The sequence below is a fragment of the Rhinatrema bivittatum genome, chromosome 16, assembly GCF_901001135.1.
Source record: "Rhinatrema bivittatum chromosome 16, aRhiBiv1.1, whole genome shotgun sequence".
Lineage (NCBI taxonomy): Eukaryota > Metazoa > Chordata > Amphibia > Gymnophiona > Rhinatrematidae > Rhinatrema > Rhinatrema bivittatum.
The window spans coordinates 32,482,650-32,499,722 of record NC_042630.1 but is presented as its reverse complement, the minus strand read 5'-3'; the positions used below and the strand labels follow the sequence as shown (position 1 = coordinate 32,499,722).

The 17,073-nt window shown below is 45.2% G+C and overlaps 1 protein-coding gene across 1 annotated transcript in view; it reads right to left on the bottom strand.

Annotated features, from left to right (window-relative positions):
* The window catches only part of LOC115077183 (T-complex protein 1 subunit gamma), a 40,859-nt gene extending 28,830 nt beyond the window's left edge, over window positions 1–12,029 (bottom strand). Inside the window, exons 1-4 of the mRNA XM_029579446.1 lie at window positions 11,890–12,029; window positions 6,143–6,204; window positions 5,621–5,671; window positions 3,960–4,022 (exon numbers count right to left, since the gene is read on the bottom strand). Of these exons, the coding sequence (XP_029435306.1) occupies window positions 3,960–4,022; window positions 5,621–5,671; window positions 6,143–6,204; window positions 11,890–11,917 (204 nt within the window). The 5' untranslated portion in view covers window positions 11,918–12,029. The remainder of the gene's footprint in view (window positions 1–3,959; window positions 4,023–5,620; window positions 5,672–6,142; window positions 6,205–11,889) is intronic.
* Between the last annotated feature and the right edge of the window lie 5,044 nt (window positions 12,030–17,073).

Genomic DNA, 17,073 nt, shown 5'->3' with positions numbered 1-17,073 from the left:
TCCAGGCCCGCAGCAGGGTGGAAATAACTGCCTCTGGATAACCTTTCTTCCTCAACTGTCGCCTTTCAAAAGCCAGGCCGCAAGACAAAAGCAATCCGCCTGATCGAAAAATATAGGTCCCTGTCAAAGGAGATTTGGAATATGACCGAGACGGAGAGGGCAGTCCAAGGCCAGATTCACGAGGTCCGCGAACCAAGGCCTCTGTGGCCACTCTGGTGCCACGAGAATCACTTGCCCCGGGTGAAATTCTATCCTCCGGATTATTTTTCCCACCAGCGGCCAAAGGAGGAATTCGTGCGGCCAAGGGACCACTAGGCCATCGACTCCCTCTGCGCCGTAATCTCTTCTGCGACTGAAAAAGTGCATTGCTTTAGCATTTGTGAGTCGCCACAGGTCCAAGTGAGGTTCGCCCCACCTGTGACAGATCCCACTCTCCTGGGTCCAGCTGTTGGCGGCTGAGGAAGTTCGCCTGCACATTGGTCGATCTTGCAATGTGGGACAGCGCCATTCCTAGATGCTGTTCCGCCCAGGACAACAGCTTCTCTGCTTCGATCACTACGGGACGACTCCTGGTTCCTCCCTGCCGGTTGATGTAGGCTACGGTCGTCGCATTGTCTGACAAGACTCAGCTGCCTGATTGTGCAGGAGGGGAAGGAAGCTCTGCAGAGCCAGCCAGATGGCCCTAGTCTCAAGACGACTGATCGACCAAGATGCTTCCACCAGAGACCACTGACCCTTAATAGAGTCTGGCATACCGCTTCCCAGCCAGAGAGGCTAGCATCGTTGTCACCACCATCCACTGGGGCACTTCCAGACTCACCCCAGTAATGGAGCCACAAGAGCCTCCTAGCAGAGACTGCAGACACTATCATCTGCGACGAGGTGCGAAGGTGGTCATACAAAGCATCCGCGCCATAAGCGACGGCAGCTTCCAGACGTTCCGCCTACTTCACCTCTTGGGGCTCCAAATCCTTGGCGCTCAGCAACTGCTGCACCCAGCAGAGGCCTGCCCTGAACATGTACCTACTGCAGACCACAGCACGAATACCCAGGGCAAAACTTTGAAAATCCTCGAGGTGACCTTCCAGATTGTGATCCTGGAGATCTTTCAATGCTGCTGCTCCAGCCACTGGGATGGTAGTCTGCTTCATGACCGCTGAAACGGATGCGTCCACTTTTGGAACCCATAATAGCTCCAAAATGTCTTGTCCATGGCTCTGCCAACCTTGGGCCCAATCTCTGGAGTATCCCACTCCTGAACCATCATTTGCTGCAACATGGCGAGGAGAGGAAAGGTTTGAGTGGGACTCAGCATCCCCTCTAAGACTGGATCTATCTTGTCTGGACTCTGGTCCACAGGAGCTGCCGCAATACCAAACTCCAGCAGGACATGCAGAATTAAGGGGGGCCAGCTCCTCACAACGGAATATACGGACCACCTTAGTGTCATCACCCTCAACTGAGGGAAGTATGCCAGACTCGCGTCCAAACTATCAGAGGGCGAAGGCAGATCCCCCTGACCCTCCTCCTAATCGGACTCATCCGTCATTAAATCCCAGGAAACTCCTCACCCCACGGGGGTATGAATAGTCCAGATTTGCGTTGCCGCCAGCAGATCCTCCTTCCTGGCCACCTTTCCAGAGGGGCCCTCAGGAACTTGACCTATTGGAGGTCCCCTCTTCTAAGCACCACTTTCCAAGGTGGCCTGGTGCATTAAAGAATGAACTCTGGGGGAAAAAGCAGACTAGAGACCCTCCCAGGGTACTGGGGCCCCCATCAGAAGTTTTAACGGACTCCATCCTTCACCCCTGAGGTGCCACCTAGAGTCTTTCAGTATTACACTGTACCCAAGCAGAATTACTTCCACTATAACCAAACTTTTCCATAACCCAACCTCCTACCCTAAGAGCAAAGGGAATGAAAAACTTGGAACAGAATGAACGAAACTATGCCCCTAACTCTTGACCTGTAAAGGGGGGCATATGGTATAAAACAACACAGCTGATAGATTATCAGAATATGAAAGAAAACTACCGGCCGAGCAGACTCTGGACTGATCTGTGGTACTACAGGAATAAAAATGAGCAGGTAAGAACCAATTTTCCTTTCCCTGTACGTACCCAGATCAGTCCAGACTCCTGGGATGTACCAAAGCTTCCCTAACCAGGGTGGGATTGAGAGAGTCCCGCTCGAGCACACTTGCCCTGAAGGAACCGGGCTCTGGGGCCCAGACATCCAGGCGATAATGCCTGGCAAAAGTATGAGCAGATCTCCAAGTAGCCATCTGACAAATTTTCTGCGGCAACACATGTTGTCATTCCGCACACGAAGCTGCTTGCGATCGGGATTGGACGGCCCTGAACAAGGTATGCAGAACCAATAGCTTCCTTCAGCCAGCGAGCAATAGTGGCCCTTGAAGTTTTATGACCCCTCCTGGGACCGCTCCACAGGACGAACAGATGGTCCGAGAGACGGAAAAGATTTTGTATACCGTCATTCGTGGTTACATCACAACGGTTCACAGGGTATTAACATCTAACACACGTCATTTTCGGTAATTACATGATAAAAACAAATTATATAAAAAACATTCTGGTAGGGATGCATAAACCCACCTGTCTGGACTGATCTGGGTATGAACAGGAATGTCTATCATACTCTTCCATCTCTGCTCCTCTAGAGTATATGTGTTTAGTCCTTCATTCTCAGTCTCATGGTGCTTTTGGCTTACACCCTGTACCATTTTGATATCCTTTCTCTGAACCACCTCTAGCTTGTGTATATCCTTTTGGAGCTATGACTTTTAGAACTGAATACAATATTCTAGCATTTGGTATCTTTTAATTGAATGACAGGTGGGCAAGGACTTTTAAGCTGCTGGGGTTACTCTGAAGAACAGGTTCTCTGTTATGGTAAGGAAAATTGTTTACCTGCTAATTTTCATTCCTGTAGCACCACAGATCAGTCCAGACTCCTGGGTTTTGTCTGCCTCTCTATCTACTCCACTCCCCTCTCCCTCCCCAAGCCCAGAAATGTCCAAAATGCAATTCCAAAAATATATCGCGAATTGCATTATGGCCATTTCGGGCATATCGCACAGCTTAACGCCAGGGAAAAAGGTGTAGTTATTTCTGGCATTAAGCCCGTGCAATAGCATGCGTTATGCTATCACACAGTGCAATACGTCCTCTAATTTGACTAATTCCCGCCCCTCCAAAAAATTTGCATTCGTGACATGCGCTACAGCATTTTTCGCTTGCATAACGCATTTTGAAGAATGATGCAGTTAGTTTCTTACACAGAAATGAGGAAGATGCTAGAGCTGGGTTTGACCAACTGTTTAAGCTAGTGATACCTAGAAACAGTTATGAACTGTTGGACTTTCCTTCATACATATGCAGGGGAGCAGGTGGTTTTGCAGGAAGACTTTATGCTGCTACTAAACAATCCCTCCCTGTCTTCAGATGGGGTCAGTGGGGTTCTGGAGGACAATATGGTGGGGCCTACAGGGTGGAATGTTCACAATGTCTTGGTTTATCAGCATTGCCAGTAAACCAGGCTAATGGATCACCCAGAAATCAGATTGCAAGTTGTCCTGAAAGTTCCTGGATGAAAAGTCCATAAACTATTAAGGTGGACTTGAGGAAATGCAAGCCCTTTTCAGAGAAGAGAATGCTAGAACAAGAGATCACGTATGAGGCTCCAAGGAGGTAGTCTCAGAAGCAACAGCAGAAAATATTTCTTCACAGAAAAAGTGGTGGATTCACAGAATGGCCTGGCCTCTCAGAGGAGCTGCTGGCGACAAAAATGATAACGGATTCCAGAAGATCCCTAGTCAAGGAAGTGAGGGCAAAGCTAGACATCAACTGAGGTCTCTAGCACTGAACCAGGAATGAAGATGGATGGATGAGCCTTATGATCCTTATCTTCCATCATGTTCAACGAATGAAGGCACATACCTCTCTAAGAATGGCATTTCCATCGTTGGTCATGACAATTCCACCCATCGGGTCCAAAAGCATCTGGAAAAGGGAGAATAGGGAACTATACTTTGGAAATGCTTTAAAGTGACATGGAATAGCTTAAAAATACATACTTTCAGCACAAAGCAGTGATATTTTAGAAACTTAAGGAAAACTTACATCCTGGTGGTAACAATGAAGATAGCATGACGTGCTTTTTATAGAAAAACAAGTTTGCTTACCATAAACAGTGTTTCCATAGATAGCAGGATGAATTAGCTATGCTGTCTGGGAAGTGTCGTGACCCCAAGTAGGCAGAGTTTCCTCAATGAGTCACAGAGCTTTGACTCTGTGCGGCTGCGTGGTGGTGTTCCCGCGCGATTCCCTCTCCTCCTCAGTTTCTTTGTAGCCAAGCGAGAGGTAATAAAACAGGATGTGTCCTTCGTGGGAATGTCTAGGGAGGAGGGAGGGGTCGCATAGCTAATTCATCTTGCTATCTACAAAAACACTGTTTACGGTAAGCAAACTTGCTTTCCCCCCCCCCCCCCCCCCCCGTCTATAACAGGGCTGAATTAGCCATGCTGTCTGGGAGTCACTGACTTCTAGCCGATGTGATAGCTACCAGGAAAACCATTTTCCATTTTAGGTATTTTATGTGGCTTATGTCTAATGGTTCAAAGGGAGGTAGCATTAGTTGTTCCAAGACAATGTTCAGGTTCCATGGCATGGGTGGATTCGTCACCGGTGGTCGGAGTCGGAGCATGCCCTTCATGAATCTGGAGATCAACGGATGATTAGAAATCGGTAGATCATTATGAGAATGATGAAAAGCTGCAATAGTGCTGATATGTACTCGAACAGATGTGGTGGCCAAACCCACTTCATAAAGTGTATGAAGATACTCTAGTAGCTGAGTGGCAGTAGTTGAGAAGAGATCTAGGTTCCGTAGCTTACACCACATTTGATAGTGTTACTTTTGCCCGCATAATTACGTCTGGTTGAAGGCTTCCGAGAAGCAATGAGGATGTCCTCTACTTGCGAGGATAGGCCTAGATGGTTTAATATTTGCCTTTCAATCTCCATGCCGTGAGATGTAGGGATTGATGCATTGGATGGAGGAGAGCGCCTCCTTCTTGTGTTAAAAGTTGCTGATGGTTCTCCAGTGGTATTAGTGGGCAAATGGAAAGTCGCATGAGATACACATACCATGGTTGTCTTTGTCATGCTGGAGTGAAGAGGATCATGTCCGCTATATCTTGAATGCATTTCTGAATTGTCCTGGATATCAGCAGAATGGGAGGGTGTATCGAAGTTTACTGGGGTAGATGGAGCAAAAGACCAGAGTCTGACGGTTGATTTCCGTGGCAAAGAGGTCGATTGCGGGGAAGCCCCACTGTTGGCAAATGGTGAGGGCTACATCTCTATTTAAAGTCCATTCGTGTGGGTGAAAAACCCTGCTTAGGCGGTCTGCCGTTGTGTGTCACTGAGGAAACTCCGCCTACTTGGTGTCACGACGCTTCCCAGACAGCATGGCTAATTCAGCCCTATCTACAGGAAAATATCACTTTTAAAGATGAAGAATGACAAATCCTTTGTAATAATGTATTACCACCCTGAAGAGCACTTCTTTCCTTGTTAAACAGCAACACGTACATTACCTTCATCATTGCTCTTGGTCCCAAACATGTACGAATCACATCTGCAATGGTCTACAAAATGAAGCAAAGTACAACAGTGGTCAAATGTAAACCGATTTAAGGTTGTGAATAAATTACACAAATTATTTGGTTTCTAAGCTCCCTTTTTGTGGAAGGTCTAAATAAGAGTTTTCTCCACTCCATTTACATACAACACTTTGGACATCATGATAACTATGCTGGTTTTCTTTAGAAGTCCATGCATGGTAGTAATAAAGGGTTCTGGAATAAGTTGCTTAATTAAAAAAAAAAAACAAAAAACCAAACCAACCCCAGTATCCCCTATTATGTCATATTCTAGCTAAACTAACATTTGTTATTGCATTGATTTTCATAATCTTCTTAAATCAGTAAACATTTTCATTTCATTCAAAATAAACTTCTGGTAAAATATGGCCACTGATGAAAAAATACTGCTTTTTATGAATAAAGCCCCCACACAGTATAATGAAAAAAAAATACATAAATGAAGAAATACTCTACCTTGGCAGCATTGATGTTTCCTGTCTGGACCTTCCTTCCAGACTCGCGTTTCATATTCTGGCCTACCAGAAACAGAAACACATGCCAACAGAATTAAGACTGGGTAGATTATTCAAAGATACATTTCTGCATACCCAGGGTCGGTGTTAGCTTTTTTGCTGCCCATGTGAACAAGTAGTGCGCTGCCCCCCCCCCACCCCGGTGATTCACTCTAGCAATCCAAACCCTAAAATCTGACATTCCTCCCTAGCCAGGTCCACCCCCTCTCCTCCAGAACCCATGGCCAATGCAAGAGCACTAGGTGCCATAGCACCCCCTACCCGGCCCTCTACAAACACACAATTAGAAATTATGCATCTATAATAGCAGATTGTGCATTTAAATAACATTCAGAGTAGTCTTCCGAGGCGAAAATATGCTCACAACAACCTGTACACTAAATCCACATGCACTGTGGTGCCAACAAGAAAACCCTGCAAACACACACCACCAGGCCCACTGCAACGCATGTTGAATGTGGGCCCGACCCCCAGAAAACCATGAACAACAACTACCCACGGCAAACCTCCCATGCCAAAACAGCACCAACTGCCAGCGCTCAAACAATCTCACCCATGAAAAAGTAACACTGCAAATACAGCACCAGCTCTTAAAATATAAATATACCTCCCACCAAGAAAATGGAACAAGCCAGGCTGCCACACAACCCCACATAAAAGCCACACACCAGCAGAACACTTCACCTCTGCCACACATGCAAAAAACAGACCCCCACCAAATACAAAACAAAGAGACCACAAAGTAGAAATAGAAATGTGCAGACAAAAATCAAACTGGACATCACAAGCTAGACCCTGTCCACAGAACAACAATGCAAAAACAGAAACATCACCATTCCCCACTAAACAAACAAAAAAAATATATTTATTTTATTTATTTATTTAACTTCTTTTACTATACCGACACTCAAGACCAGGTCTTATCGTACCGGTTTACATTAAAACATGGGGATAAAACATCAATCATAATAGTAAAACCATACCAATAACGAAAATAGATATTTCAAGACAGCTGAAGAACAAACATCCAATATTTAAAAACTCATTCAAATTGTCTATTAATATCCCAAACACCAGCAAAATACCTCAAAACAGCAGAGGCAAACACCCAAAACCAAAAAGGATAAAAAAAATCCCACTCCCCATACCTGGGAATTAATGGTGGAGGGAGGGCACACAAACCCTCTCCCTTCTGTCTCTCACATATGCACACACTCTCCCTCTCCCACACATACTCATGCTTCCTCTCTGACACGCACGTGCACATACACACTTCACCTTTTCTTTTCTTCCACTTGCTCCCCTGGGAGCTCTGGGCGCGTCTCTTCACTTTGGCCTCTATCAGGCTGGGATCACAAGGTGGCCTCCACTCAAGCCGCTGGTGGTATGCAGTCCGCCGACAGCCCAAAGCCTCTTTTCCACTTAAGCCATTGGCCTCACATCAGCTCCTTCCCCCACCACCCCAGCTCCTCCTCACCTCTCTCCAACCACCCCTCCCTCCTTCCCCACCAGACAGTTCCCCTTCCTCCCCTTCTCACACTACCTCAGCTCCTCCCCATCCCTCCAGAGTCCCCTGCCTTTCACCCCAATGATTCCCCTTTCTCATCTTATTTCCTCAGTATCCTCCCCCTTTTCCCCCCCTCCATTCCTTGCTCTTTCCTTCCCATGCTTTCATCACCTTCCTCCTCCCCCACCCAGTCACTCCCAGGCTATTCCTCCTCCCGCTCCAAGTGGAGTGACTGCTCAACACAGTCTACTAGTGTCGGGCTTCTCCCTCACCCTGCGTGAGCCAGCAGCAGGAGCAGGGGCAGCACCCGAGTGACACCACCCCTGCCCCTCACCACTGCAGAGCCAGTCTTGCAGTAGGAGCTGCTAAATCTCGCTGCTCCTCTCACGAGACTGACCCCGCAGCAGTAGGAAATGACACCACCCAAATACTGACACTGCTCCTGCTGCCAGCTGATGCAGAGGATGTGCCTTTTTTCCCCCCTAATCAGATCAGGCACAGGTTTGGCAAGCCTGCAATATGTCCTATGGCTTTTTTTCCCACTTCAACTGCCTGCGGGTGGAGTCCTCCAGGTAGCCCTGCAGCCTCCACTCCATCTCGGCCACCGGTTGACCAATTGCATACCAATGATCTTGATTACAAACAAACTTTCAATAACTATTTTGTAAAAATATCATTCCTGTCACCATGAACACAGAGAGAGACAACCTAAACAAACCACATTCTCGTGCACACTTTTCTATAACACAAGAACAAGCAATATCTCTAAACAGAACCCATTCAAAGCAACTGCTCACATCAGTCACTAATACCCCACCAAAAATGAACCACTTCAAACAAGACTCTCTTCATGCCAAAAACTCAGCAACAGAAGTAGAAATACAAAATTCTAGCCCAGCAAAATTAAATTACCATTCAAAATAACACAACTGAAATTTGTCACATCTAGGGTATCACCCAAAAGTGCATTTAAGAGATCAAAACAGTTCAGCTTTTGGCAGAAAGCTAATCCGTCAACTCATCCCCGTTAGCAACAAAAAAAAAAAAAATCTAAAATGAAGTTCCTACAATAACACAGGATCAGGATGAAAATAATTCCCATTCAAAACCAACCAGAAGTATTTTAATAGCTACAGTTTATTGTCACATAACACCAAAGGTCCTCTGATCTACTACTGAATGTATTTATATTCTGCTTTTCGGATTACATTTAGGTACTGTAGATATTTACCAGTCCCCCGTGGGCTCACAGTCTAAATTCATTCTTTCCCTGTATGTACCCAGATCAGTCCATCCTCCTGTGTTTTGCCTCCTTTCCAGCAATGGAGACAGAGAAAGTTTCACAGACACCGCCTCATAATCTGGTATGCCACCTACAACTCCTCAGTATTTCTCTATCTCTGGAGGTGGAGCAAAACCTGCAGTTCTGAACCAAAGTAAAAGAAGCAAATTTTTCAAGTAGATTCTGTCCTCCTAGGGGGTTGGACAGGTCCTGGTGGGACCATCCCCCCTGGTTATAGGTTAAAGGACGAGCAGGGGTTGGGAACCCCAAATTTGCTCCTTGGGGTGCCGAGGGTGACAGGTGGTCCAGCTCCCTCCCCTTCAGTGAGGGTTTTGAGTAGCTTCTATCATTTCTTCAGGGAAGTATCATTTATTTTTCTGGTTTGTTTCTTCCTTCCCTCTCCTAGGCCTTTGTTTTAATAAAGTTAAAAAAAAAAAAATGGAAACCGGCAGAGCAAGCTGAGGCAAGACTGCTTAGCAGGCTGCCTGCCCAGACGAGGGAATTGCGGAAGGCTGTGAATTATTTCCTCCTGCTTTTCCATCTCGGCGCTTTTCCCTTCTTCCCAAGGTTACTGGGGCCTGTCGCGCAGTCCGCATCTGCTGTGCCATGCCTCGTGCGAGCCAGTGCTCGCATTGCGGTGAGCGTCTCTCGAGCTTCATGCAGGCCGGCCGGTGCACCCGCTACCTCCCCGGGGGAGGTATCTTTTGGGGGACGCCATGACGACAGCAGTGAGGCAGCACGGCCCTGGATGGTTGTCGGCTGCTTCAGAGCATCAGGCAGACCCATTCTCTCTCAGGTGCCTAAAACACCAGGGTGGGATGGTCCCCTCAGGACCTGGCAACCCCCTGGGAGGCTGAAGGATCTTCAATTCCTCTCACTATTTCTTCTTCAGAATCCTTTTTGTTCTGTTTTTGTTTTTTTAAGAATCTTATTCCTATCTGTCTAACAGGCCAATACTGTACAGTGCGCTCTGGGGGAGCACAGTGTTAACCCGCATTTTCTACGCGCTATTTCCCCTTACTGAATAAGGGGTAAAACTAGCATGTCAAAAATGCGCGTCCAACCCCCCCCCCCCCTGAAACTAATAGCGCCCGCAACATGCACATGCATGTTGATGGCCCTATTAGTTATTCCCGCGTGATTCAGTAAGTAAAACATGCAGCCAAGCCGCACATTTACTTTCAGAAATTAGCGCCTACCCAAAGATAGGTGTTAATTTCTGCCGGCACCAGGAAAGTGCACAGAAAAGCAGTAAAAACTGCTTTTCTGTACATCCTCTGACTTAATATCATGGCGATATTAAGTCAGAGGTCCCAATAGTTAAAAATAATAATAAAAAAAAATAATTAAAATTGGCCCTCGGCTTGAAAACCGGACACTCAACTTTGCCGGCATCAGGTTTCCGAACCCATGGCTGTCAGCGGGTTTGAGCACAGACACCGGCAAAATTGAGTGTCGGCTGTCAAACTCGCTGACAGCCGCCACTCTTGTCAAAAAAGAGGCACTAGGGACGTGCTAGTGTCCCTAACGCCTCTTTTTACCGCGGGCCTTAATTTGAATTATTTTTTTTAGTGAATTGCACGCACAGGAGTGGCCTGTGCGCTCGCCTGCTCTCCTGCGAACTTTACTGTATCGGCCTGTATTGACTTTTCTTTCTAACGGGCCGATACAATAAAAGTCACGGGAATCCCGGCACATGCACAGGCCACATGATTCAAGAGGGTGGCCTATACAAATTAGGGCCGTGGTAAAAAGAGGCACTAGGGACACTAGCGCGTTCCTAGTGCCTCTTTTTGGACAGGAGTGGCAGCTGTCAGCGAGTTTGACAGCCGACGCTCAATTTTGCCAGCGTCGGTTCTCAAACCCACTGACAGCCACGGGTTCGGAAACCGGACGCCGTCAAAATTGAGCGTCCGGTTTTCAAGCCGAGGGCCGATTTTAAATTTTTATTTTTTACTTTTAACTTTTAGGACCTCTGACTTAATATCGCCATGATATTAAGTCGGAGGGTATACAGAAAAGCAGTTTTTACTGCTTTTCTGTACACTTTCCCGGTGCTGAGAGAAACTAACGCCTACCTTTGGGTAGGCGCTAATTTCTGAAAGTAAAATGTGTGGCTTGGCTGCACATTTTACTTACTGAATCGCACAGGAATAACTAATAGGGCCATTTGTATGTTGTGGGCACTATTAGTTTGAAGGGAGTTGGACGTGCTATTACCCCTACTGAATAAGGGGTAAAGCTTGCGTGTCCAAACAAGGGTTAACAGTGCGCTCCGCTGGATGCACTGTACTGTATTGGCCTGTTAGTAATCAGTACAGACTGTGAGTTTTGCACCTCCACCATCTGCTGGAGACAGAGAAATACTGACGGACTGTGGGTGGCACCTCAGGGTATAGGGCAGAGTCTGTCAAAACTTCCCTGTCTCCATCAGCAGGAGTCTGGACTGATCCGGGTACGTACAGGGAACTCAACCTCTTTAGTGCACACTTAGTCCCTGGCTCCCAGAACTGATCAGTTATGTTGCTCCTATTCTTACTGGAACTTTAGCGCAAAGAAAGAGAGGGAAATATAATGCCTCGGGGCATTTGGTAGAATCAGAGGTTGCGCAAACTCCTGCAATTTGGAAGCCGTCCGTCCGTCCGTCCGTCGTCGTCCCGCAAAAAAATTAATTACAGATAGAAACGGGCCGGAAGGCGGTCCTTTCACATTACTTTCATTAATATGCAAGGTCACGAACTCTTTTGTTTTTTTCTTTTACTAATTTGAATTTTCAGTGCAATCTGGCCAGAATGAATGGGCCGAAGCCGGGGCCTAAGGGATACAAATAAACGCGCAAGCCGCCGCCTCTGGCACGAAATCCACTTCCTCCACCCTCTTTCCCACCCCGGTTACTCACTCAGCACGAGCACCGGGCGGCTCATCATCTCGCCGGCTACCGGAGGAAAACAGAGAAAAGTAAAGAGAGACACGCTACAGCGAGGAAGGAACTTTCTGGAAAGAGGGCTAGAATCGCCGCTTCACAGGACACAGCCTAACTCCACCGAAGGAAGCAAAGGCGCCTGCGCCCCATGGACCACCCAGGCAAGGCTCCGGTTTGACAGATGGCTGAGGCAGCCAATCGAAATGCTGAGATTAAGGAAAGGGGGAGGGGGAAGCAGGAAAGACATGTTTGCCTACGCCGTACACAGAGGAATTAAAAAAAAAAGAGGCAGATCGTTGGTGGGTGCTCGCGTGCCTGCTATTGGAGCACTGCGCAGGCTCAGAGCGGCTCGTGGGTAATGGTCTCTCGGCGCAGGCGCGGGGAAAATATACTGCTCGGTGACAGTGGGCTTTGCACAAAATTCCGACCTTTCTTATTTTATTGACGTTGTTACGATTATCACCTATCCTCTTGAAATAGCCATGAATGGGTAAGTGTTGTTAGAGAGTGAAAGCGCCCCTGGTACCTCCTCCCCCCCCCCCCCCAGTAGGTTTTTGAGAGACCGGAAGGCAGATTAAGAGGCATGCTGGGAAATGTTCTAAAGCTGAAGTGTGGTAGGACGAGGATCAAAAATGTGTTCATTTTTAAGAGACTGAATGTGGTTTTCCAAATAAGTAGCTGAAAATGTAGAGGATAAGCGAGGTTCAGGAACAATGCCTTAAATAGTTAGGATAACCAGGAATTTTTACTGAACCATGATAGGAAGTGTAGTACAATCTCACAACCATGCGGCACTGAGGCATGGTGGGAAATGTAGTTTCGATCCTTCTTCGTACATTAATATGCGCTAGCTGCATTCTCCGTGGACAAGCATGCAGTACAGCCACACAAGTGCTTTGACGTCCCTCTCTAGTGTCAAACTGGGACATGTTCTCCTTAGATGGCTCAGAAAGTCCTTGAACTTTTAACTGAGCATTCTCCAACAATCCTCTCTCCTCATCATCAGTTTTACTTTGTCCGCTTTCGCAAACACAGGGTACTGTTCCAACTCTCTCACAGGATGTCCACGATGAAAGGTGAAAAGCCTTTTAAATTATAGGATTGCTATAGGAGAAAAATGTCTGGCTTGGATACCCCACCAACTATGCCTCCGCCATTGGGGACCGCACCACGATTCCACAAACTGTAAGTCCTGTGGCAGAATGACACCTAGGGGGCCAGGATTACAGAAAATTAAAAATGCAAAATGAGATTATGGCAATGATGCTCAGTAACGAATAAAGGCCTCTAAAAAAAAAATTGACAAAACACAACCTATTGAAGTACAAGTTGCCCGCTCACTCCTCATTTCACATGTCTACTTTAGAGGAGGATAATAGGGGCCATTCAGCGAAAACTCACACCATGTGAAAATGTCGACAAATGATGCCAACTTCGGTGCAGGTCTCACAAAGCAAATATTGGCATAAAGTTCAGCATAATCAACGCAAACTTAAAGATCGATACTAACACAGAACATGACACAACCTGAGCCAAAAACATCAGCGCAGAGAACATCAGCACCGAGCACATCAGTGCTGAAGACATCTGCGCTGAGTGCAGAAGACTAGGTCACCACCATGACTCAGAGGACCTGGCCATGTCTCACTTAAGCCAAATTAGTGACAATTCTAAGCATTCCCTCATGCTAGCTCAGGAGACTTTGAATTTCTTACCAAGGTGAAGAGAAAGTCTGGTCATATAATCACACTCACAAATTCTGAGCCTGATTACCTGGAGGAAGAAACACATTTCAAAACATCGAACAAATAAGTAGATATCGAGTATGACTCGGATGGGAACATAATTCTTTCCTTCCCAAAAATAGAAGACCATTCCTTCATAAGAAAGATGTGGTCACGTTTTGTTAAAGGATATATGAAAGACCCAATCCAGTTCCATAGAAAAAAAACATCAAAACAAACATCCAAAACACACCATCAACAAGATCTATACTATGACACAGATGATACTTGTCATACCTTTACATCAGATACATCCACTTCAACTGTAGACTCACTTCAATGCCCAATACCGCATGTTTGCCCAGATTTGCCATCGGCACCATCGCCAGATAGCACCAGAAGTGTTACGCCTACGGATGATAACACTTATCATTTATAAAGAAAATGGCAAAAACAATAATTTTGTAGTTGAAGAGGAAAAGGCAACACCAACAGAATCTGGTGTTCTCCAGTTTATACAACATAAAAAAAAAACCCCAAAAGACAGTTCCAATGTTGGAAGCATTCCTGGATGTCCAAGACAATAGATGTTCCCCAAATAATCACATATAGAACATGACAAGTGCAGAGAATATTTCCTAGGCCATATTACTTCCAATATATTTTTATTTCATCACTTCATCATTCATATTCAAGTGGCAATATCACTGTTATAATAATTCAAGTTAAGTCGGGTCCCCCGACACAGACCCATGTTTCGCCGAGGCTGCGTCGGGAGGGACATGAAATTCAGAGCAAATCTGTAAATAAACATATAAAAATATGGACTATGTAAAGTTAGGCAAACAGACAGACAAGAAACATAATAGAAACTTAAAAGCGCAGACATACCAGTGTGCTTCGAGGTTAGATTTTGACAGGGAGCGCATAGTAAAATGGTATACAGGGGTTTTAAACCATTGAAAACAGTGTGAAACAGTTGCACCAATCAAACCACAGGCATAGGAACCAATCAAAAGGCCGCCTTAAAGGCCATACAAAATCTAAATAAATAAATGCCATTCCAGTTCTTTATTGAGTCCTTTAGGTGAAATTGTGTCCAAAATATGTATCCACCTCTGTTCCTTACATATTAAAAATTCAGAATAATCCCCACCCCGATTTGAACAATCTACTACCTCCAAAACAAAAAAAGAATAAATCCGATATAGTGTGTGCAGATTGTGTCCAATGTTCCACAAGGGGGGCGTTCTCATGAGAGTGTTTAATATTAGAGCGATGCACAATGATTCTAGTCTTTATCATCCGAGATGTTTTTCCTATGTACAACCTAGAACATGGACATTGAATTGCATATACTACTCCTTGCATAGCGCAGTCAGACAAACCTCTCAATGGTAGATTTTATTTTCCATAGGATGTTGAAAGCTAGACACAGTATCAGTGTACGGACAGACTGTACAATGTCCACATGGGTTGTGAAGACCAGCCAAAGACTGGTCAGGACTTCTATGATTAAAGTCTGAGTGTATTAGCATATCCTTTAAATTCCTCCCCCTCCAATAAGTGAATCTTAAGGGGCCTTGAAAAATCCTGTTCAAAGAAAGTGCATTCCAGTGTCTACGAATTATATCTTTAAGGCAGCCTTTTGATTGGTTCCTATGCTTGTGGTTTGATTGGTGCAACTGTTTCGCCCTATTTTCAATGGTTTAAAACCCTAGTATACCATTTTACTATGTGCTCCCTGTCAAAATCTAACCTCGAAGCACACTGGTATGTCTGCGCTTTTAAGTTTCTATTATGTTTCTTGTCGGTCTGTTTGCCTAACTTTACATAGTCCATATTTTTATATGTTTATTTACAGATTTGCTCTGAACTTCATGTCCCTCCCGACGCAGTCTCGGCGAAACACAGGAGGACCCGACTTAACTTGAATTATTATAACAGTGGAATTGCCGCTTGAATATGAATGATGAAGTGATGAAATAAAAATATATTGGAAGTAATAAGGACTAGGAAATATTCTCTGCACTTGTCGTGTTCTATATGTAATTTATGCTAAGTGCAGCACTTGCTCGTATTATCTCTGGAATTGCCCGAAATAATCACACCGGCTCCAAACAATTTATCAGTAAAATGTGCCATTAAACCATTCATGGGGTACCAAAAAGCCCAACTACCACCTGAATCCTTGATCGTAGAATCCGTCTTAAAAAGGTCCAAAAAATCTAAGCTTCATTCTGCTACACCACCTGAGAAGGACCCACACATCCTGGATAACGCAGGAAAAAAAGTCTTCACTGATGCTATGCTACAGGCAACGATTCAAGCATATCAAGTACAAATAGTACAATATTTCTACTATTCTATTAACACTATACGAGATTTTCTGATGTACATTCCAGAGGATAAAAAGGAAGAATATGCTTTTTTTTCTAAAAGAATCAGATGAATCCATCAAGCATCTCACCAGATCTATATATGCTCTTGATGTCGCAAGTAGAACATCTACCATAGCCACAGCAGGCAGGCGGCTAGCCTGGCTCTTGGCATCTAGTGTACGATATGATATTTACGAAAAATTGACGGACATGCCTTGTAAAGGCGATAATCTTTTTGGGGGAAAAATTGAAGCTGTGGAGCTTCTGAAGAAGCAGAACACAGCATTGCAGCATTAAAAGAGTCCAACCAAGGACGAAGAGGGAACGGCTATTCCTATAAACAACCGATCTATTTGAATAGTTATAGAGCAAGATATCAGCATTATAATTACCCAGAAACAGTCACATCAATATACTAACTACACATAGCAAGGAGTTCAGATACAGAGGAATTAAAGACCCTATCAAGCCAACCAGAATAATAATAAACAGTCTGGATCATCACAGCAACGCTCCCAGTCAAGTTTTTGACATATCCCCCAAAAAGACTCGCAGCATTCCAACGGGAGGATGATTACAAAACTTTTTGCCGTATTGGAGTGCCATAACATCAGACAGCTGGGTGTTGCGGAAAATCCAAAGTGGTTCTCACCTAAATTTCAAGAAAATGCCAAACAACCATTACTGCAAAATAGTCTCATTATCCCAATTAAAATTGAAAAGATTGCAAACTGAAATCTCAGCTCTGCTAAAATCAAAAGCAGTAGGATACATGCCTATTTCCCCAAAGGAGAAAAGGATATTACTCCAAATACTTCGCCATATCATATTTAGGTTTTCACGAAACCTATTTCACAAGACCCTCTTGGTACAGCGGTTTATGGGAGGACTAGCAAATATAAAACTACTATTGCGGCCTCAAATGCTGACCTGGGACCTCTCATTTCTCTTAACAAGACTAACAGTACCCTTTGAGCCTCTTCTTGATGCAACTTTTCTCCTGAAAATTGACTCTTCTTCTTGCATCACCACTGCCAGGCGGATTAGAGAACTTC